The 27,317-nt window shown below is 50.3% G+C and overlaps 1 protein-coding gene across 3 annotated transcripts in view; it reads right to left on the bottom strand.

Moving 5' to 3' along the window:
• Window positions 1–27,317, bottom strand: part of COL26A1 (collagen type XXVI alpha 1 chain) — a 252,085-nt gene that overhangs the window by 7,351 nt on the left and 217,417 nt on the right. For all 3 annotated transcript variants that reach the window (XM_036765717.1, XM_036765718.1, XM_036765719.1), the window contains 6 exons: window positions 23,490–23,551; window positions 6,863–7,010; window positions 4,320–4,436; window positions 3,014–3,166; window positions 1,512–1,595; window positions 127–188 (listed from right to left, as the gene is read on the bottom strand). In XM_036765717.1, the coding sequence (XP_036621612.1) occupies window positions 127–188; window positions 1,512–1,595; window positions 3,014–3,166; window positions 4,320–4,436; window positions 6,863–7,010; window positions 23,490–23,551 (626 nt within the window). The remainder of the gene's footprint in view (window positions 1–126; window positions 189–1,511; window positions 1,596–3,013; window positions 3,167–4,319; window positions 4,437–6,862; window positions 7,011–23,489; window positions 23,552–27,317) is intronic.

Consider the following 27,317-nt stretch of genomic DNA (forward strand, 5'->3'; position numbering starts at 1 on the left):
GACCGCAGTGGAAAGGGGGATGAGAGGGACATTTGAGTCCTCCTTTTAAACCACGATTTTCCCTCCATGCCCAGGCCCACCTTTCTTTGCTACCCCATCCAAGGCCAGTGATATGGATTTCCTTACCTGGGAGCCTGGAGCTCCCATGGGACCTGGGGGGCCATTGGGTCCAGAGGGTCCAGGTGGTCCTGTGGGCAAAGAAATCACTTACATCAGTTCCATGCAAGAGGCAGGTTCCCTGCTTAACCTTCTTGCCCAAGCCACTCCCTCCTGCCAGTCACAGGTGTTGGTGTAGGGAATCTGATAGAATCAGCTGCCGGGAATCCCCAGAGGATCCTCAGATCCCAAGATCCAGAGCTGGAGGAACTTTACTCCAACCCATCACTTCATAGATGGGGAAACTGAGGCCCAGGGAGGCAAAGGGCCCTATACTGCAGGGGCCCCTCCTTTCTGAGAGGGATGAAAAATAAATCCATGAACAAATAATCCAGCAAATGGACAGCATCGTCTGAGCCCTGGATTTAAAGCTGGGACTCTTGATTCAGTCTGCTAACTTGCTGTACATCCTTGAACAAGGCAGAGGCAGCCTGTGACAGTCGATAAAAATGCTGCTCCTGGAGCCAGGGAAAAAATCCCAGCTGAACCTGGAGGGGCTGCTCCAGGCACTGAGGGGGTAGGGGTGGGGTCTGCCTGCCCCAAGTCTCTCCCTCCGCTCCTTCCCCCATTCAGCCACTAACAGGCAGATCTGACCATGTCACCCTGTCCCATCCATTCAGTAAATGCCGGTGGCTCTCATTCCTTCTAAAGCCCTTCACCGTAACCTAAGCCCTTCCCAGCCTTCCAGCCTCCCTCCTGAATCCAGGCATCTTCCCTCGGTCCTGCTCCCCTGAGTCCTAACCTCCTGTCTTCCTTGAGATCTCAGCCAAAGACCCACCTGTTACAAGAAACATCTCTCAGTCTTCCCTGAGTGTCTCCCTCTACAATCATCTCTGGCCACCCAGCTGGTACAGAGCCGGCTGAACATCTTCTCCTCGAGGGCAGAGGCTGCTTTTGCCTCTCTGTATTTTCAGCCCTTAGCATGGTGCCTGGCATATAGGTGCTTAATAAATGCTTGCTGACTGACAAATAGAGAGGCACATGGCCTTTAGCATAGGGCAGTGACCTAGTGAGAACTAGGAAAATTACTCTGAAAGCTGCACCAAGATTGGCTGGATCAACAGGCCCCAGGCACTCGTTGGATCCCAGACCTACTGAGGGGGGAGAAGGACTTCAGAGGTATCACCTCTAACCCCCTCATTTTAAAGGTGAGAAAACTGAGGCCCAGGGACCTGAACAGACTTGCCCAGGGTCACACAGAGGCAGGATTTGAACCCAGGGCCCGATGCCAGAGACGGTGCCCACGTATGTTAGGCTTGGGGCCCTGGGATGAGATTGTGGTTGGAGGTAGGGGCCGGGTTGGGCCCAATCAAGTAGCACCTACATCACCTGTGTGTCTCTGGCGGTCTGCTTACCTGGTGGGCCAGGGGGGCCCTGAGGCCCAGGGATTCCTGCCATGATGGTGTCTATTATGGTGGAAGACAACTGGGAGTCGCCATCTGTAAGAGAGTCACAATAACTCCTTACCTCCTCTGGGACACCCACAGCAGCTCCCATGGGAGCAGCATGATGGTCACCCGCAGCCTCTCCAAAGGTCAGACACAGCATGATAGCATGGCTGCCGTCATTCCGGAGATGGGACTCAGGCCATGAAAAGCTGCCAATCCCTTCCTCCCTCTGGAGGCTATGATGACACAGATGGATGGAGAAGGAAGCTCACACTCAGGGAAAGCCTGGCCCTCCCTTCCCCCAAGGGCCTGAGGCACCACTGTTCTCAAGGACAGATGATCCTTGGGTGGGCAGAGGGGAGATCTGAGCCTGAGCCCCCAGGAACTGGCAGAGACCAGATGGCCAAGGGTCTTGAGTGACCCAGGCTGCCCTGCACACAGCCGTCCAGGCTGCTCTGGCACCTTTTTCTGCCACTGATGACTCTTAGCCCTAGGGTGGCCTCCGGATCATTGAGGCCATTTCCCCATACACGAGGAGTCTGGGGTCCAGAGAAGGGAAGCAATAGCTCCAAGGTGGCCCAGAAAAGTGGTGGCCAGCCTTCCACTGCCCAATGTGCCTTGGCAGGAGAGAAGCTCCTGGTGCCCTTCCTGACAAAGGTCTTCTCAGACAGGTGGCAGGAGAGTGCAGACTGTCCAGCCAGGAGAACCCAGGGTGCTCCCAGCCCTCCACAGACACTCTGGACTTTCACATTGAACCCGATGGTCCCAAACAGCAGAGAGCCCTCCCTCCCTCCCGAAGCCCTATTGTTTATACCCCACAGCAGACTGGTGGGTATCTCACATAGCTACAGGGCAAAGGGCACAGGAATCAGAGAGCCTGGGTTCAAATCCCTCCTGTGAGGCCCACTCCCTTGGGCAGGCCCCTTCCCCTCTATCAAATGGGGTCTATGATCTGGTTTGTTTGAGCTGGTTCACAGATGGGGATGGTCATGCCAGGTGCTGGAGCTGCTCACAATGCACAGAATTTCAGTAGGTTCTAAAGGTCATTTTTAGGACAGGGGCTGCAGCTCTTCTTTGTGAGCAGTGACAGCCAGGTTGGTCAAGGTTAGACCACGGTCCAGCCTGGGGTTACAATCACTAGGGTCAGGATCTGAGGGCAAAGGAGGCTCTGGAGAAGAAGCTACATTGGTCACTTCAGGGCTGGACAGAGCCAGGCTTCCCAAATGACTGCTGCTGACCCCCAAACACGTGACTTCTCCTTTGTTCTCCATCTTCTTACTTTTTCTCCTGCTATTGGCTCCAGACCCAACTCTTCCACCCAAGGAGAAGATGACACAGAGAAAGCAGGGGGGACGAAGGTTGGCCTTCCCTTTCCTGAAATGCTATGGCAAAGAGAACCCCACCTCCCAGCTCCGTGGTGCAGGGGCTTTCCTAGAAAGGGGGCACAAAGAAGCGCCACAAACACTTACTTTCTTTCTCTCCTGTGGGCTGGAGCGAATACAAAACCCCTTGCTGGAGTGGGGGCAGAAGGCCAGGGCTGCCAGGAGGCCCTGGGGGCCCAGGAGGCCCAGGGAGCCCAGTCTCTCCAGGAAGTCCTCTCAGCCCCTGAGGCCCCAGGAGCCCTAAAATTCAGAGAAAAGTCAAGAATCATGAGTGTCCATGCAAGCATGAAAGCAGGGGTGGGGGGGACAGCCAAGAGCTTCAGATTGCTACAGCGGTTTAAGGACAAGGTTGAAACCTGGGGGCAGGGCCATGGACAGACAAGATGACTTCTTGTCCTGTTTATTGATCTTGGATGTTACCACTTTGTGACAATAATGGAACATCTTCTTAACAAGCAGGTTCTCATTTGTCCTTCAGGGAATAACCATGACCATCCTGAACAGCAAAGGGGCAGTGAGAGGCAGGTGAGACCCTTGGCACCTGGGGCAAGCCATGTCCTCAGGGGGTGGAGGACTGGGTGCGCCAGACCCCTCCAGTCCCCATTCCATTCTCTGGGCCTCAGTTTCTCATTTTTAAAATGAAGGGGCTAGCCTTTGTCCCTTCCAGCACTAACATCCCACAATCTGTGCAGAGGCTTTTAGGCCCTCATTTAATCCTTCTATAACAACCCTGGGAGGGAAGGGTCATGGGCAATGCTGTCCTGACTTCCCAGAAGAGGTAACTGAGACCCACAGATGGAAAATGTTTCTCCTAAGAGCTGGAAAGAGAACCCAGGCCTCCTGATGGCCAGCCCTATTAGGAGTCTCCCTGGCTGTTCAGGGAAGGCCTGGCCTCAGGAGCAGCTTGGGGAGGCAGCAGCAGGCTGGTGATGTACCGGCAGTGCCTTCTCTTGTCTCTTTGGGAGTACCAAGCCGACAAGGAGATAGCCCCCTTGGGAGGGAGGCACATCACAGCCTGCTCCAGGAGAAAGTCTGGGATCAGGCAGGGAATGGAGGGCACACTGGCAGAGCTGGCATGGGCTCAGGCCTTTCTCTACCCACTGCTTCATTCAGACAAGTAAACCAAGGTATGGAGAAGGAAGGACACTGACCAGGCTGGCAGGAAATGAAGGGCAGAGTGAAGGTCTGTTAAAAACCAGGGGCTTGCGGGCTGTCAGTGGCAGGAACCAGCCAACTCCAATGCTGCACCCCAGGATGAATCTGCACCTGGCCCCTTGGGGTGAGGGTAGGGGTTCTCTGGGCCACCGGATGAGGCCTGATTCCCACCTCCCATGACGGATGGAAGCCCAGTGTGTGAACAATGGGCAGGCAAGAAAACCTGTCCGAGACTTACCAGGGGGCCCCCTTGGGCCCATCTCCCCCATCTGGCCCCTTTCACCTTTGGATCCAGGTGGCCCTGGGAGCCCCGAGGGGCCCATTGGTCCTGGAGGGCCCATCTGTCCCACAAATCCTGCAGAAAGAACAAGACCGACAATGAGGATACCCAACAGCCGAACCTGCAGAAGATTCCTTCGCTGATTTCCCAGTGAGATCATAGAGATTCCAAGCGACAAGATCACAGACTCAGAGACCTGAGCCTTGGTCAGAGGTGGGATGGAATCCAGGGACTTTGGGAAAACCATCCCGGGGCTGTCAGGACTTCCGGCTTATGGGCAGAAGCTAAGCAACCATCGAGATGACTCAAAAGGGACCAGGCAAATTCTTACAACAATAACATGGGACTACATTCTTCCCCATTTTTGTCATGCTGAACTTTCTTTAGAACAAGTGAGCCCCTGGTAGAATCCTGGGGAAACCTGTGTGGGGCTGAACAGACTTGACCTGCGTCAGGGCAGGGGCCTGATGTCCAGAGTGGGTGAAATGTTAGAGGCCTTTCCTCACTAACAGCTAACATGTACTAAGCACCTACTGTGTGCCAGGCACTGAGCTACGCACTGTACAATTATCATCTCATTAGATCCTTACAACAACCTGGGAAGGGGGAGCCATGATTTGAACTAGGTGTCTCTGAGTCCAAGTTTAATCCACCCCCTCGTCCCTCCCCACCTCTCAGGGCCTCACACTGGCTCAGTGAAGCCCTCCTCCCCACCTCTCAGGGCCTCACACTGGCTCAGTGAAGCCCTCCCTCCCCACCCCTCGGGGCCTTTCACTGGCTCAGTGAAGCCCCCCTCCCCACCTCTCAGGGCCTCACACTGGCTCAGTGAAGCCCCCCTCCCCACCTCTCAGGGCCTCACACTGGCTCAGTGAAGTCCCCCTCCCCACCTCTCAGGGCCTTTCACTGGCTCAGTGAAGCCCTCCTCCCCACCTCTCAGGGCCTCACACTGGCTCAGCGAACACCTGACAGGGTTATCTACATGGGGGTCCAGAGACTTCTGTTGTAATGCCATGTGCTCAGGATGTGGGAGGGAAACCAGGCACCATTTTGTTCTGGCTAAGGGGCAGGTGGTGGGGGTCCTAGAGGGGCTCCTATAGGACAGTGGCCGCAGGGGCCGCAGGGAGTTTTCTCCAAGACTTCTTGATTTTACCAAGGTTTCTGGGACAAAATGTTTCTAAGTTGTTGTGCCCAATAAGAACAGATCATCTCCTCTGCTGTCAGTAACGTCAGCTCCTGGTAAGTTCTAGACTCCACCCTGAGCAGAGAAGGAGGTGACTTTGCTCCTTGGAGGTTTGTGACTGGGTGCTCCTCCTCCTTCCTCACCATCAGGCTGTGGCCTCCTGGAGAGTGGGGAACATTTTTGCCTCTCCACTGATCAACAGTGTCTGGTACACAGGAAGCACTTAATAAAAACTTGCTGATGTCCTCTTTAGTAAACTCCACTGTTTACTGAGTTGTAAAACAAGGAGTATAGACCGGAGGACCCCCAAAGTCTCTACTGCCCATTCAGCTCCACATCTTATGAACAGTGAAGGCAGAGGGCTTGTCATCTCTGTCCTGGGTGGAGGACTGTACCACAGGACCTGGACCCTCTGGACCCAATGGCCCCCCAGGTCCCATGGCAGCTCCAGGCTCCCAGGTAAGGAAATCCATATCACTGGCCTTGGATGGGGTGGCAAAGAAAGGTGGGCCTGGGCATGGAGGGAAAATCGTGAAGGGATTTCTAGGTTCCAATGAAAATCATAAAGACCCAACAAGGAAAATGGAGCTCACCACCAGCCTCTATCCCTCCCTGGGAGTCCCTAAGCTTCCAGGTCACTTTTCCTTAGACATGGTCCTGGCAGAGTTGGCATGGGGGAGGGGTGGGGCTGGCCTAGGGCAGGGCACAACTTCCTTAGTGCTACCTCTTGTCTTCAGACTTGGGAGTTTCTTGGAACCTGCTCCTGCTTCCTCCACAAAACTTTTACTTTTCTTGTCTGTACTAAAGGTTGGAGGTGGGGGGTGAGGCTTCAAGCTCCCCCTAGCCCTAGGTCTGTGGTCCTATGATCCTATGGGAAGAGCTGTATAGTGTTTCCAGAGAGCACACATGGGCTTCAGGCCTAGGAGCCTGGGATTCCCTGAGAACCCCACCAAAAGCAGGATGATGATCTGGGGAGAATGGGGAGAATTCATTGAGTCATCCCCCTTCCCTTGATGAGGCTATTTGAGTTTTCTCTTCAGCCCCAATCCTGAGGGCTTAGCTGTAGGAATCATGAACTGAGAACTGGGGTGGGGGTGCTGCAGGTGTACTGGAGTAAGCCCCAGATCTGGACTCTGAGGGCCTGGGTTCAAATCCCACCCCGACATTGCCCATGGAAGCTGGGGCAAGTTGCTTAGTGTGGGTCTCAGCAGCCCACTAAAGGGTGGACTCTAGATGGTCTCTAAGGGTCTCTTGGGTGCCAGAACTTTGAGTTTTCAGGGCTAACTCACCCTGTCCTCCAAGACCCTGAAGATATACTCACCGACTGGTCCTGAAGGGTTCCTCCTCATAGTCCCAGGATTAGACAGCGGGATGGCATCCGGCAAGAAATCTTTATTCCAGGTTGGGGTTGTCTTGGTGATGTCATTTTCTGATGTTGCCACACTCCCAGCTGCTTCCAGAAGGAGAATCTATATGAGATATTGTGAGAAAACCTGTCAGGCAAGGAATTGAATCCAAAAACACAGTGGTCATCATGGAAAGGGCCAGAGATCCTGGGTTCAGATCCTGCCCCCAATGCTCACTCCTTGTGTGACACTGTGCAAGTGCCCCTGGCCCCTGGGCCATAGGGGTTCTTGGGTCCCTTTTAGCTCTACACTTGTGCTCCCCTGATCTCAGAGAGGTAAGCCTGCCCAAGACTCTGGTTTTCATAGAGAACATGCTCATGCTCCATTATCCAGGATTCTGAGATGGGGTGTGTTATACAAAATAGGAATGCTGTATTAATAACAATAACACATAATCACAGTTGCTTCGCTCATGAAACAAAAGGGCCTCTCACACAGCGGAGATACTGAGATTTTTGGGTCTAATCGCTTTGAAGGATTAGCAGGTTGTTCCTCCAGAGTGGAGAAGGAGGATGGGAGGTGGTGTATGTGACTGGAGAGTGTCAAAGTCTGGGCCTTTCTTTCAGCCCCCTGCCCAGCTGGGTGCTTGGGTGGCCAAGTCTTAGTTTCCTTTTCCAGGAAGATGATGGGTCCTGTAAGAGCCTCTGCTGACATGCAAGAAAACAAAGATTCCAGGGGACCCTTCACAGGAGGACGCAGCAAAGGCTCCTGGGACTTGGAGAGCAGGCAGGCTCCTTGGTCCAGTGTGAAGGAGAGGATGTGTGCCCCGTGCAGACCCAGGGGAGTCAGGTCACTCCAGTTTGTAGCAGGGAAAAAACCCTACCTCACCCTACTCAGAAAGGTATAGAGTCAGATAGCTGCACCCACCTTGGGCTGGTTGGGTTGTAATTACTTTCCCTCCTCTTTGAAGTTAAAACTACTTGTCCCGTAAAGTCACCGTGATTCTGAATCACTGGAAAATGATGGAAGGCAGAGCAAAGAATGCAAATGCAGCCCTTCCCCCCTTCCCTCCCTCCCCGCCCCAGCAGGACACAGCTGGCTCTGGGATTCTTCCGCGAAGCACGGCCCCAGCCAGCAGAGGTCACTAGCCGCCTACCGGATGACCAGCTTGGCCAGCCGCTTGGAGTCTGGGTGCCTGCGAATGAGCTAGCTTAGTATTCTTAGGCTTATTCTTATTATTAGGCCTTGTTGTTGTCGTATTCTTCCTCTTTTTTCTACCCTCTTTCCTTCCCAGAGTCTAGCTGAGAACAGGGAACTTCTGCTTCCTGTGAGGAAGGGGGACGTCTGTCTTATGAAAATACAATTTAATACACAACAAAAGCACAGCCCTGACATGGAAATCTCACAAGCAGGTACTTGGTCATATCCCATCAGAACAAAGAGAAACATACTACACCCCATGAATTTTTTAAAAAATGAGTTCACACCCTATTTTTAATTAATCAACAAGCATTTATTAAGCTCCTACTGTGTACCAGGCACCATCCTAAGCAAAGGGGACAATAACAGAGCCCAGGTACCAGTCAGCCTTTGTGATGGGCTCTCAGACAAGGACCCAGTCAGACTTCTCCTTTGGCCAGAGAAGAACAGCCAAGTGTAGTTAGCACTTGGGCTCATAGAAAAGAAAGAACAGACCCGAGCTCTGCCCTGAAGGAGATGACACTCACCACCCAAGGGCAAACCTCAGGAAGGCCTCACTACCTCTGACACCTCCAGGAGCTCCAGGACAAGGGGCCACTCTGTCCTCATCTGTACAAAGAGAGAGGCTGCCATGGCAGCCTCTGGGGTGCCCAGGAGCTCTGATTCTACTTGGATTCACTAGGATTTTCTCTGGGATTGTGATGAATAATGCTGGTGACCACCTGCTTCCCTGACATTACTCATGCAGGAGGGCTGATGCGTATCAGGCCACTAGACCCAGATGGCTCTGGAGGAGAAAGTGAGGCTGGTGACCTTGCACAGCCCTCCCTCCCTCAAATCAAAGTCAACTGCAAGTTATGTCATCAATTCCCTGATGTCATAGTCCTCTTTGAAAATGACGGACAAACTCGACCTGTGAGTAGCCTCTCCTCTCTCCTCCCTTCCCCACCTCACCTCATGGTGCTCTGCTCAAAGGAAGGTACATTTCCATGGCTAAAGGCTGCCCCCTTAACTTTGGGTTTACTGGCTAGATTTCTTTCTCAAAAAACAAGCCTTAAACCCAACTCACTCTGGAGCTCATAGATTGGAAAATAGGTCACTGCCCTCCTAGCACAGAGTGAATGTAAATATGAAAAAGTCACTGTTTCTCTTTTGGCCAGGAACCCTGAGGGTCTTCCCCTCCCAGTTTGATGCAGGAGGGCCATTGAAAATGCCCATCTCAGCCTTTCACAAGGTTTTGCAGAATCAGATATCAATGGGAGACCCACCGTGTTGGAAGACTACAGGCTTGGAGCTAAATCAATAAGCCCTAAGAACGGTGAGATGTTGTATTTCTCTCTTTCAGTCAGTCCCAGTAAAAATGTCCAAGTCAGTCTGCTCTCCACCAAACCCTCAGTCAGAGATCCCCCAGGTGGGTGTTATTCTCATGGCAGGTCATCATTTAATGACTTCTGGCTTCTTTTTTTGGGACTAATAATCCTTGCCCTGGGTATCCTCTCCCTTTTGGATACTTTGGAAATGGGTCCTCATACCCTTACAACTGGATCATCTATGGGTCTGTCTCAACACTTGGTTCGATCGATCGAGCTCCTATCGATTGTCTGGGCCCCTCTCCATCACAAAGTCCAACCCTTTTTTTTTTTTTTTACAAAGGAGGACCCCAAAGCTCAGAGTTGTCAGTGACTCACTTGCCTGAGCTCAGGTGCCCAGGTCAGGGCTGTCCAACCTTAGGTTATCTTAGGGCCGCATTAAAATAAAATAGTTATTCAAGGGCCACACCAAGAATAAAAAATACAGTAAACTAATAGAAAGTGGGGGAACTCACACCATCAATACAACAGGCGAAGGCGCGAAGCGCGAGAGCAAACACAAAACAACAAAGCCACAACACAACAGTATAAAAATAGGTGCATACTGACTAGTCTGCATACAGACCGAACGCATCCCACAGATGGACTGAAAATTCCGTGCGATATGTTCTGCCCGTAAAACTGCTTAAGAACACCAAAGAAAATTAACATCAACAAGATTATTTGTTAGTGATGGAATTAAACAATCTAATATGCATTCCGTGCAAATTATTATTTTATTTTTTCGCTTGTGACAATTAAAACCCACAGGCGGGCCGCATAAAATCACACTGCGGTGGCATGCCGCCTGAGGGCTGCATTTTGGACAGCCCTGGTCTAGGTAGTGGCCAGGGTGGAATCACAACTCTCACCTACCTGCCTCTAAGCACACCATGGGAGGAGCCTCCTTCATGGAGCGGCAGGCGCTGCTAGGACATTTTCTGCACTTTGTGGCACTCTGACTACTCCCGCATTCTAGCACCATCAGTACCTCCAGACCCCAGGAAATACAGAATGCCTCCAACCCTCCCCCCACACAGGGCCCACCATTGACATGATCTGTCGGGGGGATGCCCTTCCCGTAGCTGCTGGGTCCTTCTCCAGAAGGCTCCTGCCCCTCCTCCTCTCAGCTCTCAATGATCATGCAGAGCTGGAAGGCACCTCAGAGGTCATCTAGTCCATTCCACCCCACTCCTTTTTACAGATGAGGAAACTGAGGCACAGGGAAATTAAGTGGGGCATAATTCTGTACAAAGACTTCCAATCCCAATCCCATCCTTCTTCCCTCTACTCCAGCCAGAAAACCTCCCAGGCTTTATCTCATCCTCCCCCTCATCACCACAAAATTCAGGTCCCCCCTCCTCTGCTGACTAAGACCCTTGGAATGTCTTCTGAGCACAAGAAAGTTGCCAGATCAGCAAAGTGATTAAAAAAACAACCAGGGGAAGTTTTAGTCTCTAAGACACCAGAGTCTGGGGAGTTTCCTGCCGAAGGGGAATGTGTGTGAGGGATGGTTTTCAGCCAGCTGCTCCCAGACAACGGAAAGCACCCCCGCCAGCCCTTCCCTTCCCTCTCTCAAGGGAGCACCGCACCCCATCTCCCAGCCTTGCCCACCAGTTAGTTAAGGGGTGTGCATGGTGAATGGGTAGGTTGGTATTTCCCTTCTGACCCCAGAGCAGGAAAAGCCTTTGCCTGCAAATAAGCAAATCCCTGGGGGGAGGGCCCCTTTAACAGGACCCCCCCCCCCCCCCCCCCCCCCCCGCTCCAAGACTTGGTCTAAGTCAGGTGTCTAGACAGTCCATTCCAAACATTCCAAACAAAAAAGGCCCCCTTCTCCCCTCCCCCACTTCTCAGAGGTTCAAGCTGCTTGAATGTCTCTGGTCAGCCCCAAGGCCCAGCCAACATTTCCTCACTCCTGAAGGTGCTGGAAGCAGCCCCAGGATCACAGGGCACAGTGCTGCCACACTAGAGTGTGGATTTTTGTTCTAGGGATGGACCTGAGCAGGGGTGCGTTGGTAGATATTTAACAACCAGCTCTGGGGAAGGGAGACATACGTTTAAATTAAATCTGCATTACTTACTTTTTGTCCATCACTTTCTTAAGTTTAGAAAATCAACACAAGACTACATCAAGTCCTGATACAAAGTATCTGCTGATTTATGAGGTGAGGTATGAATGGGCACACTGAAAATTTAACAATCAGCTTTCTTGAGCAGGGTGGACTGACCCATGGATCCTCATGGTATTTTCTCAGAGGGAGGAAGGGGATCAGAAGCTGTTTTATTTATTCAATGGCCAGATAGTGAGGCAGATGCAGAGCCAAATCAGTCCATCAGCAAACATTTATTAAGCTCTTTCTGTGTACTTGGTGCTGCACAAATCACTGAGATTTGCAAGGTTTTGACCTTTGGTTCACTCTTTGCAGTAAGGAGCAGAGCTGGGAGACCTGGACATGTGATGATGGGAAATGCAAAGTCTGCCTAGGTCACAGGAGCCTCCCAGCCTGGGATGTGCTCTGGGTCGGTGGCAGACTCCAAAGGGGCTATGTGATCACAATTCATGGTGCTAGTGACCTGTCCAGTCCCGACAGCCTCCCTTGGCAGGAACCATCATTCCATGAGCTAGACAGTATTTCTGAAGTGCTTGCTTTGGCCAGGCACCATCCTAAGCGTTGGGCATCTTCAGAAAGACAACAACAAGGTCCCCACCCTCCTGGAGCTCATAGGTAAGAGGGATGAAGAGCACCTCCCCCATCCACAGGCTGCCTGCCCCCTTCTGGACAGCTCTTAAGACTTAGAAAGCTCATCCTTCAATTGAACACAAATCCACCTTGCTGCCACTTTCATCTGGTTCCTTCTCTTCACGGTTCATGCTCCCTGGATGTCCTGGTCAGCCTCCCCGGAGAAGCCCCTGATAGTCAAGATCTTTGCCAGATGGTAGCACCCCTCAGGCCTAGAGCTGAAAGGAATCTCCTCAGAAAGGCCACTTCAACTGACCCTTGATTTACAGATGACGAAACTGAGGCCCACAGGGGAAGTAGGTATTCAAACCTACTCTCTCTTTCCTTCTTGGGCCATTACCACTCCCTTAATACAGCCTAAGGTAGCTTTCCTCTACTAAAGAGCTGTGTCTTGTCATGCCATGGAGGTGACTATGGGGGTTCTCCAAGGCTATAGAGAAGTCCTACCAATATGGAAAGGTTTCCAGGAAGGAAACCCTACTGGTGTTTGTTGTCCAAAGACCAGTTGACCCAAATTCAGAGAGCTCCATCCATAAAAAATTGCAGATGATTATTTTATTGGCGGCAGGGGGAGGGATGGAGTTTTCTTTGGCAATAACAACTCATGGAGACCCTCTCTACTAAGGCATAGAGAGAACTTGGAAGCAAAGTCACCCTCCTGTTAAAAATCACAGAAGAGTAAAGTACTGAATGTATATGATCACATGAGCTTTGGGGCCACCATGTTGTACTGCTGACTCAACTTATACTTTGAGGCTACTAAAACCCCAGAGTCCCCTTCATATAAAGTTGTCCAGGTCACTCCACCCTGCAAATGTGGAGTGAATTTTATTTTAACCCAGTGGCAGGAAAAGCCATTTTCCTATTAAATGCCACTGTTTTGAATGTGCCCCTCTGTTTCAGCCTGCAAAGATCAACTATGATACAAATTCTATATTATTTGCTAACTGTCCCTTCCATATTACAGAAGTATGCCATCTTCTGTTCCTTCAATCAATATCAACTCCTCTGTCCTCCATAAAAAATCTGTTGCAAAAACCTTTGTACTCAGAATGAAGGTAAGCAAAATGAACAATGCTTCAGTCCACCATGGCCCAAACAGATATGGAAGTAGACATGACCAGATCTAGCAAATCACTGGATAGGGTGCAGGGAGGGAGAGGGCTGATAAGAGGAAAAGAAAAGTCAAAAGTGGTTTCTAGGATATGAATCTGGGTTCTGAGGATGATGGAGGTACTCTGAAAAGAAATGGGAAGGTTGGAAGGTTGGAAACTAACAGGTTCCATTTGGGATATATTGAATTTGAGATACCTATTGGACGTCTTAAGTCTTAAGTCCCAAAGGCAGTTAATCTGGTATGCTCACTCAGATGATCCAAGCAAACTCACTACCTGCAATAAATATTCCATACCATCCAGCCTGACTTTACTCACATCACTCCCTCTGTATGAAATGCCCTCCCCTGCAACCATCTCTACTTGGAGAAATCCTGCTCATCCGTCATTCAAGAACTGGCTCTGATGCCCACTCTTCCTTTCGTGATGCCCCCTGATCTTTCTGACCTTGGGACTGGAAGAGAACCTTATTGGTACTTCTCTTCTGTACACATCTTGAATTATTCTTATTTACAGATTCATTGGGTCTCCTGCTAAACCTTAAGTTCTCTGAGGGCAGCCATCCATCCCCTTATTCAACTTTTCATCTTGTAAAAGCATCCCCTTTGCACTCAAGTCCCCCCTATCCCCAAGCTCTTGGTAAGTATAGATAGGCAGTTTGTTGGATTGAGTTTGGAATAACTACATTCCCAAACAAATACAATCCTTAGCCTGTGCAGCTCTTATCAGTAATCAGAGGGAAAACTGCCTTCGATGGCATTCCTTTTTGAAAAGTAAGGCTTGGAAGGAGGTGTGACATATATTGAGATGGTCATTTGGGGCAGGGAGGGAGATGTGTCACAGAGCACATAGCCTAAGCAAGGAGCAGCATTCATGCAGAGAGCACATAATGCGTCTGTCAATCACATCAGCAATCCATCAGCCCAGAACACATCACCTCCCCTGCAAATAAGCCTTGAGGACCTCGGTCTTTCCAAAGCATGTCAGCAGATGAAAATGGGGTTACCTCAGCAGCAGCCATCATGTAGATGGGTTACAAGCACAATGCTGCATCAGATCTGGGACCAGAATGCCCTTCTTTGCGTGGACGCTTTGTGGCTGGTGGCACCTCAATGAAGAGGGCATGTCACCGTACCAAGGAGAACCAGCCCCAGCACCCAGGCCTCCTGACTCTAATGCCCACAGCCTTAATGCCCATTGTCATTTTCCTTTCCTCTACAAGTTTAGCGAGAAAAGGGTCTTCTGTTCCGTGGCCTGAGTTGGCTCACTTCTCAGAAGGAAGTAGATATGACTTCTCCACTGTTTTTGGATCATGGGGGCAGTCAATCTCTCTCATCCATGAGATTGCTGGGTGTTGTTGGTTCCACCTCATGCCAGAAGCATTCAGCAGGTACTCAAAGCCCTGGAATGCCTGCTGAGCGACAGGCCTTCCAATTGGGTGCTGTAGCAAATGGAACAAGCTTACTTTGGCTCCCGAGGACTGGTCATTGAAACAAATTAGAAACAGCCCAAGCCTGGGTCCTCACCCTTTTGGGTCCCCCATAATTGTCAAGTAATTTGAGAAAACAGATCTTATCCCCCTCCTCCAGGTCATGAGCTCATTCTAGGCAGACACATGGCATTGGAAAGCCATAACAGGGCCTATTGTGGAGCTGACATTAGCTCCCCATGTCATTGCTCATACCCTCTGGCCGGCTGAGACAACGCCCACCTCATCTACTTGTTACTGTCCCTGTGGTTGATGGACTCAGTGTATACACAGCAATGAGATAAAGCTCACAGAATTAAGGGAGTGTCTAACAATCTCTGCTCCACAGCCAATTCTAGAAAGATGGGAAGAGGGAAGAATGGCTAGGCAGTCTGGGCAGTAATGATCAGCCATCTTCAGGCCAGATCAGCTAACTTGCCACCTGGTTCCATTCTCAGTCTGGCTCACCTGGGTAGGCGTGCTCTGCTGCCTTGAGAGCATTTCTCTACCAGCGCTTAGCACAGTATCTGGCACATGGTGGGCACTTGGTATCGACAGACTGACTACCACCTTCTGTCACAATGACCTTTTGGCCATCCCTTGGCCTCCATGCCATTCTCTAACTTCCTCAGCAACACCACCAACGATCACTGTCATTGATAGAACGCTTTGAGGTTTGCCAAGTGCTTTACATATGTTATCTCAATTGACTGTCACAGCAGCCCTGTGCGTTAGGTGCTGTTTTTAATCCCCTTTTTAGAGATGGGGAAACAGGGTGGGCCAAGCTAAGTGATGCTCAATCTAGGACTCGGAGCTGTCCCCGGTGCTAAGAACGCTCTCTCCAAGCCTCTCCTCTCTAGGCTTCCTTCCAGTCTCACCCAAAGTCCCACCTTCTTCAAGAAGTCTTCCTCTTCCTTAATCCTAGTGTCTCCTTTTGACACCGCCCCCAACTGATCCCATCTATAGCTTGTTAACTTTCACGTTGTCTCCCCTGTTAAACTCCAGGCTCCTTGAGGGGAGCCTCTATTTTTGCCTTTCTTTGTATACCTGGCACTTTACAGTGCTTGGTACATAGTAGGTGCTTAAGAAATGCTAAGTGACCAGCTACATGAATAACTGAGATAAAAGCTGAGCTGAGATCTTCCTGCTTCCCAGTCCAGCCATCTGGCTGCCTCATTGTGGGCTCCTCTCTACCTCATCCCCTCCCATCATCCTCAGGGACCTCAATATTCTAGAGGAGACCTTTGAGAAAGAAACTTCAGTAGAGTGATGGGGGCTAAGACCTGACAGTCACTAGATGAGGATGGCTAAGGAGGAGCTGGGAGATACAGCAATCAGCTTGTGTTGATGGAACTTCTCTGTCCATCCAGTGATACAATGGTCTTGACCTCCTCAACTCCCACTATGCCTTCGAGCTTCCCATCTGAACTGCACCACCTGTAAGATTTGGCATTTTGGAATGTCCAAGTCAGCAACAACCACATCGCCTACTCACACCAAACATAGTCTTTGCCCTCATCCCTTGGTCCATATTTATGCTCCCAGGCCATTTTTACTCTTCTGTTCTAGCTTTCTCCACTTACATAGCCTTAACTTTTCTGGAGACTCTAATGTCTATCTACTAGCCTGGAAACACCTGCCTCCTTTAATTTCCCCTATTCCTGTCTTCGAGTAACTCAACCATCTGGTTTCTCTTCTTCTCTAAGGATGCCAAGACTTGCGAGTCCCAACCTGAAGTTAGTTTTGCCCATTCCACATCCTGGTGTACACAACTTGAACCAGGCACATGCTGATGCTGCTTTCACTCTATGTCCTCATTAACTGTGTCCCCTTTGCTCCCCATGACACCTTTGAACACCACACTCAGGCAGCCAACCTGGTCTCCTCCTTCACTGACAGCATTGAAGGAAACACTGTGACCTTCTTCAGTTTTCCTTCCCATTTGCCAAGTTCAAGTCCCATACCAGCTGTGGGACCTTAGACAAGTCATTTAACTTCTCAATGCCCCACCCCCACCCCCAGGCCACTCTTAGACTCCAAGTGGCAGAGTCACCACTGACCCGCCTTGGTAGAGGGAGGCTGCCTCTGGAAGATCCCTACACCAAGAGACTCACAGGTCTGATTTTTTAAAAAGTTTTAGTCCCCTGCACCTGAGCCTTCGCCTTTACTTACACTGCCCTGGGAAAGTGTTGTGGGTTATAGCTACCAAGTATTTAGTTTAATTCCACATGAACTTATGAAGCACCTCCTGTGTGCAAAGCACTGAGCCAGGTGCTGGGTATAAAAAGAAAGAAGGAAAGGAAAAGAAGGGCTTGCTGCACTCCAACTAAGCAGGGTGGGGGGGAAGCCACCACACAGACAAGGAAAAATGAGGTAATAGAGAAGGGAGATGGCATTAACTAGCAGAGAATTAGGAGAGACTTTCCCAAGAAAAAGGTGGCATGTGATATGTGAGCTGCAGAGGTGAGGAGGGACAGCCTGCCGATGGACACTACGGGCAGTCCAGGCAGAGGCACCAAGGGCACTAGGGGTGGAATGTCTGCTCCTGGAGAGCAGGAAGTTTCTTTTGCGGGGAGGGAGTCAGGAGGCAACGTGCAATGATGGGAAAAGACATCGGGCTCTGGAATCTGGGTGCCACGCTTCCCTCTGCGTGATCTCCCCCTCCCTTCATCTCAGTCTCCTTGTCTATAAAATGGGGTTTGGGTGGGCCAGATGGCCTCTGGATCTGGGATTCTATGAAATGCTTGTTGATTGATCCAGTTTGGGGACTGATCGGCTTGCTTGGCTGGTCTCACAAGACTGTGTGAAGGGGACTAAGGTGACCCAAGTCTGGAGTGGGAGTCTGGGGTCATACTATGAGGGATTTTACATGGCGAGCAGAAGAATTAAAGAGACACCACACAAGGATTAGCAAGAAAAATGCCAAATCCCTCAGTGTTTAGACTTAGCTGCTTAATGAAGAGAGTCCTAAAAGAACAAAAAGCCTGTGAATCTTCATCTCCTGGAACTGCACCTAGACTCTCTGGGTCATTCACTTGTAACAAGGATACCGTGATCACCTGGGGGCAGCAGATCCAAATGGTGGGTCAAATCCTGGAGAAGAACAGTTTTTAGAACAAGAACCTCGCCCACCTCATTCAGCAATGACATGAGCACAAGGCCAAAATAATGAACCTGCTTGGGCAGGGGTAGGAGTCAAGATGGCTGGAACCCTGGGCAGCTACTGACCCACTATCAAGAACAGAGATGGGAGAAGAAATGGTGACGTGTCTGGAAGCCAACTGAAAGAGGGAGATGAAGAAAAATGAGGAAGGCTCAGTGGCCCTGGTGGGTTCCCTGAGCCACACTCATGGTACTTCAACCTCCGCTTCCTTTTGTCTACCAATGCCTGGGCTCTGCCATCTGCGCTAATGGGGGGAGAGGCAAAATGCAGCTTTATTTTGAGATTTTCCACCTCATTTTCCCCTAGAGTAATTTAAGTTTTCTAAGCTTCACTGACCACCCCTCCTCCACCCCCACAACCAGGGGGTCCCAGGAGAAGGTAGGTTTCCTAAACAGAAATGCTTTAGGTTTCTAAACTCACAGACCACCAAGGAGTGAGACGCACAGCAAACCTCAGACTAGGTATTGTCATGTGATAACATTCCATTTGAATATTGCTCCGAGGCCTTTCTGGATCCCTACTACTGCTGGGCCTTCCCTCCCTAATGCTTTTTTACCTGCTACCCCATATTTATCTTGTTTATTCTGAGATTATATGTATGTATGTCTTCATGCATGTATGTATATATTTATGTCCATGTGTACTTCTTTCATTAGAATGGAAGCTCCTTAAGGGCAGGAGTTGCCTTATTCTTTCCCCAGGGTTTAGTATAGCACCTGGCATACAGAAGGTGCTTAATAAATGCTTGCTGACTGACTGGTTAATCAGCCTGGATGTGAAGGTGGGAGGGGAGGAAGGGAAGGTTAGAAACAATTTCAAGAAAGGGGATCTGGGGCAATTTAACCAAATACGTATCAATCATCTACCTCATATAGGATGCTATGATGGTCCAGCTGAAAAACGATGCCATCCCTTTCCCCAAGGAATTTACAGTCTGGGTTGAGGATCAGACATGGGCACAAAGGATGATGATATAAGTTGGATTAAGAGAAGAGTTGAAGCAGCAGCCAAATGTGGGGATGAAAGGGAGGGAGGAGGGAAGAGTTTTAGATTTCTTTTTCAAATCTCTGAGAAGATTGGATTTCCAGACAGGCCCAAGGGAGGCCTTTGTTAGGCTCATGGTGAAAAGGTTTTTGCTACCACTTGACAGGGGCCATGGCTCAGGCCAGACTAATTCTAATGGGGCCCAGCTGTGGGGAAAGCTGGGCTGCTGGCAAAGTAAACTGAGTGAATTCAGTCTGCCCCAGCAGACATTTACTGAACATGTTACCTATGAGGCATTTGGTTCAATGATAGGCATTCAAAGGAACGACAGTTGCTGCCTGGAAGAAGCTGACGTCCTGTGGGTAGCGGCCGTAGTAGGCAAAGCCAAGGCTGGTCCTCATCTGGTCCTGACTGGGGCTTTTGACATTAGCCCTGCCTCTCTCTCTAGTCCCTCTCCCCTTCAGTTCTGCCTAGACACAACTACCAGAACAATTCTCCTAGAGCACCACTCTGACCACAAATAGTCTTTTTCAAAAAACCTTCAATAGCATCCCATTATCTACTGGCATTCAAAGCCTACCACAATGATCCCCAACCCAACTTTTAGATTTCGGTCTTGACTTGTGACTTCCTAAGCCAATCCTTGGCACAGTGGATAGAGCGCTGGGCCTGGAGTCAGGAAGACTCCTCTTTGTGAGTTCAAATCTGGCCTTGGACACTTTTTTTCTTACACACTTCTTAGCTGTGTGACCCTGGGCAAGTCACTTAACCCTATTTGCCTCATCAATTCCTCATCTGTAAAATGAACTGGAAAAGGCAATGGCAAACCACTCCAGTCAGTATCTTTGCCAAGAAAATCCTAAATGGGGTCATAAAGAGCCAAACACCACAACAACAAGAAGAATCAATTCTTTGTTCTGGTCAAACTGGTCTAACTCATTGATTCCAGAGCATAACCATGCGTATTTCCAAACCCATACATTTGCTTAGGCTATCACCCCTTCTTGGAATGACCTCACCCTACTTTCAGCTTGTCTAAGTCCTCATCCAACTGGTACCCCCAACACCCCAAGGCTCCCCCAAACACCACAGTCTTCAATGAGCACCTCTTCTCGTGGTTCAGTAAAAGTCCTGAATGTGGAGACATGAGGACCTGGGCTTCCTCTACTTACTATCCGTGTGGCCTTGGGGAAGCTTCCATTTCCTTCTCTGTAAATTGAGGATACTAATATATACATGACCTACTCCATGGGTTTGTTGTAGGGAAACAAACCCTGAGGGCCATGCAAACGTTAAATGATTACCAGGCCCCTGCATGTTCCTGGATGTCCTCCCCCTTCCTCACTCATGGCTCCCTTTGATAGGCTGTCTTTCCCCGTTAGAATATAAGGAAGCTTTTTGAAGGCAGGAATTTCTTCTTGCTTCTATTTGTATCCCCAACACTTAGTGCAGTGCCTGGCATCCATCCATCCTTCTTCTTCTTCCTTCCTCCTTCCCGTCCTCCTCCTCCTTCTCTCTCTCTCCGTCTCTCCCTCTCTCCTTCCCTTGGCTCTCTGAGTGTCTCCCCAGCTCCAAGATTTGATGGTGTCCTCAGATGCTTTTTTCTTCTAGCTCACATTCTGTCATCTCTGCCTACCAAAGTTTCTTTTCTTGACCCTCCCCAGTACTAGTGCTCTCCCTCCCAAACTACCTTGTATTTATTTTACGTATGCTTGTGTTTGTCCTGACTCAAACACATAGTGACTGTGTGACCTTGGGCAAGTCACTTGACCTGACCTGTCAGGGCTCGAGACTGTCCGGCCCTGACAAAGGGAGTTCCTTGTCCCAGTGAAAGCCCTGGTCCAATCTCCATTCCTTTCCTTTACTTAGAGGAACATGCATTTGGTCTCCTGGTAGAATATAAGATCCTTGAGGGTAGGCATTGCTTCCTTCCTCCACAGCATTGAGGACAGTAAGGAGCACACAGCTTAATGACTGACCGATCTCCTTTTCCTCTGATAACTAAGAGGAGGCCGGGGCCACAGCACCAGTTTCATCCCCTGGGTGTTTTGAGAGGCTGAGTCATCTGCACCTGGTGCTCGCTGGCAGCCCCCACCTCCATTTTCCTCGGGGCTGTGGGGCACATAAATTCCAGCACCAGATCGGGGTAGCCCAAGCTGTCTGTTCATTTACCGGCGTCAGAGTGGAGGGGACCGGAGAAATGAATTACTCATGACAAGGTGGGACTCACTGTGCTCCATGCTGCCGAGTGCCAGGCCGATGGTGGGCAGGCACGAAGCCATGTCAGCCTCCCCAAAGGGCTGTGACTTTTCACATCCTTGTGTTCTGAGTGGCGGCCAGCTGCAAACTGAGGCTGTCAATGCCCCTAGCCTGTGCCAAGCCATGTGGAGGTCTCATGTGGCAGGGAAGAATGTCAGCTCCACAAAGGCCATACCTCAGGAGGCTCCACCACCCTCCTCTCCCTGGACTCTCCCTTCACTCACACCTCTGGTTCTGGAGACAGAGACCTGGCACCTTCTGAGTCCAAGGTCCCACAGCTGGCTCTCCCCACCCAGCTCCCTGCTGGAATCCATCAATGCCACCTACTCTGGATACTTCCCCGTCTAATAGGATTTTCTTTCCTATGGTTTCCACCCCCAGCAGAAGGCAGTGGCCCAAGATGAGAGAGGGTGAGCTCACTCCCTTGGTGTGATGGTTCTTGTGGCAGGAGGGAACATGCTAAGGTGGAGGTTGGGTGTGCAGCAAAATCCAGGGGCAAGGGAGCAGGATCGAAGGCAAGGACGATGAGGAGCAGTCTGACTCCTGCTGCTGACTCTCGGCTTCAAGTCTGCAAAGGGCTTCCCACAACCCCATGAGGGAGGCAGTCTGGGGATTATCACCCCCATTTTACCAATGAGGAAAGTTGGGCCCAGAGAAGTTAGTGACTGACTCCGAGTCAGACTGTCTAAAGCAGGATTTGAATCCAGGTCTGTCCAAGTGCAAGCCCAGCACCCTGGCTCTGAGATACTTGCCCTCATCAGGCAAAATAATAGACTCGGATCTGGTCCCAAATCCTGTCTTCTCCAGGCCAACCATGGCCAGCTCACGCAGACAATCTCGTTTCACTTTGGTCGGCATCCCCAGCGCCTAGCACAGCGCCTCGAATGTTGTTGTTGTTCAGTCATGGCCAGCTCTAAGTGACCCCGGGGGCTCTGGCCAGGGGATTTTCTTGGCAAAGATACTAGAGGGTCTCGCCATTTCCTTCTCCAGTGCGTCCCCATTTTACAGACAAGGAACTGAAGCAAATAGGGGTTAAGTGACTTGACCATGGTCACACAGCTAAGTAGGTGTCTGAGGCCGGATTAGAGCTCAGATCTTCCTGACTCCAGGCCTGGTGCTCTATCCACTGTGCCACCTAGCTGCACCTTGTATATAGTAGGTGTTTTATAGATGTCACATTTCTTCACAGTTCTGGTTGCTTGGATCCTTGGACTTTGTCCATTTTGTCAAATCGTTCCTAATGTTCAAGTGTGCACCCAGGTCGAGGCAGAACCCAGAGGGCCAACCCCTCCTTTGTGGGGGAAGGGGGCAGGCCAGGGGTCATGGTGGCTTTGGGCTCTTCTGGGGCTTATGGGTCTAATACTCTCAGATTCTTTTCACAGGAGCCATTGTTGAGCTAGGCTTCCCTCTTTTGTCTTGACGATATTTTTGAACCTAGGTGAATGACTCTACATTTATCCTACTAAATTTTTCCTGTTAGCTTCAGTCCATTGGTCTAGACTGCCCAGAATGCTTGGGTCTTGAGGCTGTCATCCAGTGTGTGATTCCCAGCTGTGTTGTTGCCAAGTTGTAACAGTGGTCTATCTCTGCAAGTCATCAGTCACACGGGAACAGGACCAAGGACAGAGCCTGAGAATCCTCCACAGAGACCTTCCCCTACAATGCCATCAAACCAGTCATCAGGGCCCTTTGGATCTCCTCTTTTGGAAAATTCTGAACCCACTGAACTGTCCTGTTGTTCAGCCCATCTCGCTCCACCTCATCCAAAGGACAGCATGAGACCATGCTAGAGGTCTTGCTGAAGTCCAGGGATGCCATGCCTATGCCCGTTCCCTGATCTTCCAATCTATTAACCTAGTCAAGAAAAGAAATGAAGGGAGCCTGGTGTAATGGGTTAACCTCTATGATTGGTGTGTGTGTGGTGTGTGTGTGTGTGTGTGTGTGTGTGTGTAGAGTATGCATGTATGTGAGTGCATACGTGGAGGCCTCTAGCCTTGAAGAAGGGGCACAAGAGGGAAAGTGGAAGAGTTGCCCATGGCCCAGTGCTGTTGACTTCATGACTTTGTACAAACACTAGAAGCAGTGTGCAGACTCTGGATCAGAAATGCCTGTTCTTCAGTCCAGTTTCTGTCCTAGAATGGGCCAGAGATTGGGGTGGGGGTATTCACTTTGAATCCCCAAGCCAAGCGCGTTTTCTCTGCTGCCTGTACACCATCCACTCTGTGCCTAATGGGAAGTGGAATTGGGAACATGGTGGCCAGCCGCCCCCCCCTTCCTCCTCCTCCTCCTCCCCCCACCCCCCACAAGCAGGCTTGGTGCTGACCTTGACTTCCAGTGCAGACAGCCTCTCACTCATGTCGTTCAACCGGGTGCAATTCATGCATTCTGAAAGAGAGAAGCAGAATGGATATTCATGCACAAGCCAGGAAGGAGACCTCTGGGCACAGCCAGCATCTCCCACCCTCAGATTCCTTGGCTCCAGGGGGGTGCGCTGGAGCCAGCCCAAACCAGATTTTGAGAGCTGATGGTTAAATTTTCACCATGAGTATCTGCACGCTGGAAACTGACAAACAAAAAAACCCCGAGCTTGGTATGTTGTTTTGTTGATGGTCTACACTTAAAAATGTGAAGAAGAAAGCGTTGATGACTCGGATCACACCTAAAACTCTTCTGGGCACACTTTTTTTTCTGCCAGAGACATTTCCCAGCACACTCTGCTCCACACTCACCAGGGCACTGATGGATTTGCCCCGGTGGTAAAGTTCTCAGGAATGCAAACTCACAGACACCCTGGACTCCTACCAAGTGTTCCTATCTACGTGGTGCAGTTGTGCCTGTGGTTTTTGTGCCAGCACAAGTGAACATGCCAGTGATGTTACTTTAAAAGAGTCTGAACATAGCCCCTTGTTGGGGGCTCGCCAAATGCAGCACTGGGTCTTTGGGGACGGCGAAGCAGGTGGCATAGGTCATCCATGAGAGGCGCCGCGGGGCCAACTCACCACTCCGTGCAGGAAGACTTCCTCGAGGGGCGGTTGTCTCAGTCCCGTCCAATGCTCCAGGACCCGATTTGGGGTTTTCTTGGCAGAAGCCAGGAGTTGTTTGCCATTTCTTTCTCCAGTTCATTTGATGGATGAGGAAACTGAGGCCAACAGTGACTTGCCCAGGGCCACATAGCTAGTAAGTGGCTGAGTCCAGATTTGAACTCGGGTCTTCCTCCGCTTCCTTGACTACTGTGAATTCACTTGCAAAATCTATCTGAATAAATTATGAGGCAGTTCCTAATTTAAAACAGGATACACTTCACTGGCAAACATTTCTTGAATCTTTTTCTTTCCATTCTTTCAGTCAACGAGCATTTATTAAGCCTTTACTGTGTACCAAGCACTGTTTCTGGTTATAACTCATTAAGTGTGTGTCATGGAGAGGGGCAGACCCAAGGGCTTGCTGCCACCTCTCCTCAGCTCTGCCATGACAGCATAGCCCTCCCTGCTCAGCTCCCCTTTCTCATCCCTGCCAATCCTGCCCTGGGCCATCCTGCAGGGGGATGGATGGAGGAGGGGTGGGGCAGCATCTCGAGAGCTGAGCCTGTCTGCTCCCTCACTCTCAGGCACATCGTCTCCTGCCAGAAACCACATCCTGCCACCAAGGTGGTCTCTGGCACCCCAAGTAAGCCAGCAACCTCCCTGTTTCTCCTGGGGCCTGTTTAATGTCAAACAGCGAGCCAGGGCTTCAGGGATGGTCAAAAACAAAGCAAACATTCTGTGACATTGCCTAAATTAATGACTTCTGCCCTGTGTGGTGTCTGTTTATAATAATGCTAGCACTCTGTGTGTAGAATGCTAAAGAGTATACGAGACCTGTTTACCTTCATCACCAACTATATCCACACATCAGCCCCCTGAAGGAGAAGGGGCAGGTAGGGCCATATTTGTGGACCTGCTCATTAGATCTTCAGGGACCCGAGGCAATGTTGGGGAAGTGGGGTTGGCTCTGGTATTCCTGAGGGACCCTAGTCCAGGCAACAAGGGTAGCACAAGGTTCCTTTTGAGAAGTGAGAGCAGGGCGGGGGAACCTGCGGCCTCAAGGTCACATGTGGCCCTCTAGGTCCTCAAGTGTGGCCCTTTGACCGAATACAAATTTCCATCAAAGGGCCACACTTGAGAACCTAGAGGGCCACATGTGGCCTCGAGGCTGCGGGTCCCCCACCCCTGAGTGACAGCAAAATAACAAGCAGGGCTATTAATCTTTGAGGCTCTTGCCCCCCTCCACTTCCCATTCATTACCATGCACCTAAAAGATGGGCAAAGGCCACCTCTCCACAGGGGGTCGGCAGATCCGAATTACGTGCTTGCTCTTAGATGCCACGCTCAACCTTGTCCTTCTGTGGAAAGCCTCCCTGGCCCACTCTAGCTGACCTGGATGTTCCTCCCTCCTTAGAATACCCCCATACTGGTCCATCTTTGGCTCCTTGTCTTTCTCTTGGTCAAGTGCTGATTCCTGTGCTAAATGGTCACGGACTGCCCTATATCCTTCTTTGTGCCTGCTCAGTCTCCCAGCACCAAGTCCACTGCTTTGTCCACAGCAGGTTCTTCCAAAATACATGTTCATTGTTTGAGGCCTGTCAAAATGATGACCGTGGTCCCTTCCTGGTGACAGGAGTTGGTGCCCTCCCCCACCCCATAAGTGCTACTGTTGGCTGAGGCAGCTTCAACTTTATTCTGCTATTTCCTCTTAAGAGGGATAATGTTTAGTCTGGGAAAGAGGGAAGAAAATGATTCACTGGGAAATGAAACCAAATATAAGTGAGAAGAGAATAAGAAAATATCTGACCTCCTCCTCCTCCTTCCCAGAAGGGTGAAACATGCTAGAGACCCTGAGGGGGTGAGGAACGAACCAGCAGGTGTGATCACTGAGCTATGCTCAGGGGTCTCTGAGGCACCGCAGAGAGTGGAAGAGGTGCCATAGGATGGGAAAGTGGCAACTGGTCCAGAAGGAAGGAGGAGGAGCTGAGAATCTCACTTCTAATCGTGTGTTCTAGAAACTTCCCATTGATCAAAAGAATGGGTTATTGTAATTGCTACTGTGGGACCACCTTCTCTAGGTCTCCTTATCTGTAAAATGAAGGGCTTGGACTCTAAAGCCTGTGAGCCTCTGATCATCAAGTCCACCTCATGGAGCATGCTCAGGGGTGCCCTTCCTGCTTCTGGATGACCCTGAGGGCATGCCAAGGGTTTGTTGGAGCCAAGAAGGGAATCTTGGAATGTGCTGCACGGGATGACACAGTAATAATTAAAAACCAGAGTACAGTTACCAAAAACAACTCATGCCAGACTAATCCCACCTCCTTTTGGGACGAGAGAAATGTAGATTGGGGGACGCCGGAGACACAGTAAAGTAGGATTTCAGGCGATCATCTCTCGTGGCATTTCCTGGGGGGGGGAATGGAGAGGAGTGAGTTGGATGATGGCCAGGACAGCGAGGTGGATGTATCTGGAACTAGGCACAAAGAGCAGTTACAATGAGTGAGCCAGCCTGGAAGTCCTCTGAATGTGCCACAGCGACTGGTCCTTGTCCTGCAGGCATCTATGGCATACCAAGCAAACTTGCAGATAATATAAGACAAGAAGGAATAACTACTAATACTTTGGTGACAAAGGCAGGATCCCAAAAGGTTCAACAGGCTGGATTTGTGGTGAAACCAGGTGGAGATACTTGTGAAGTGCATCACTGTTCAAAAACCACTTAATAAGTACAGGATGGGAGAGGTATGATGAGCCCAAGGCTTATTTGGAATACAGCTGAGTCTCTCAGTTCTTAGCTGCTTGCTCCAGCTTCAAATATGAAGCATTCCTTCATACTTAAAACCCTCTGGGCTGCAGATGACCACCCATCCATGCCTTCTCATCCTGCCCAACTCTTGTCCACAGCCTCTCACAAATTTTCTATGGGCTCTAAACAACATGCCAGAAGGTCTTCTTCCTATTGTTACAATCTCCAGTGTAGCACTCAGGCTGTCCATCTGACAACCTCAATCTCCTTAAATGACTAGCACGCCTCTCACATTTTCATCAAGGATGCCTTGCATATATGTTTAGGTCATTCTCATAATGATTTATATGGATGAGAAAATAGGCATATAGGTCAGTTACTA

Source organism: Trichosurus vulpecula, chromosome 7 (assembly GCF_011100635.1).
Source record: "Trichosurus vulpecula isolate mTriVul1 chromosome 7, mTriVul1.pri, whole genome shotgun sequence".
NCBI lineage: Eukaryota > Metazoa > Chordata > Mammalia > Diprotodontia > Phalangeridae > Trichosurus > Trichosurus vulpecula.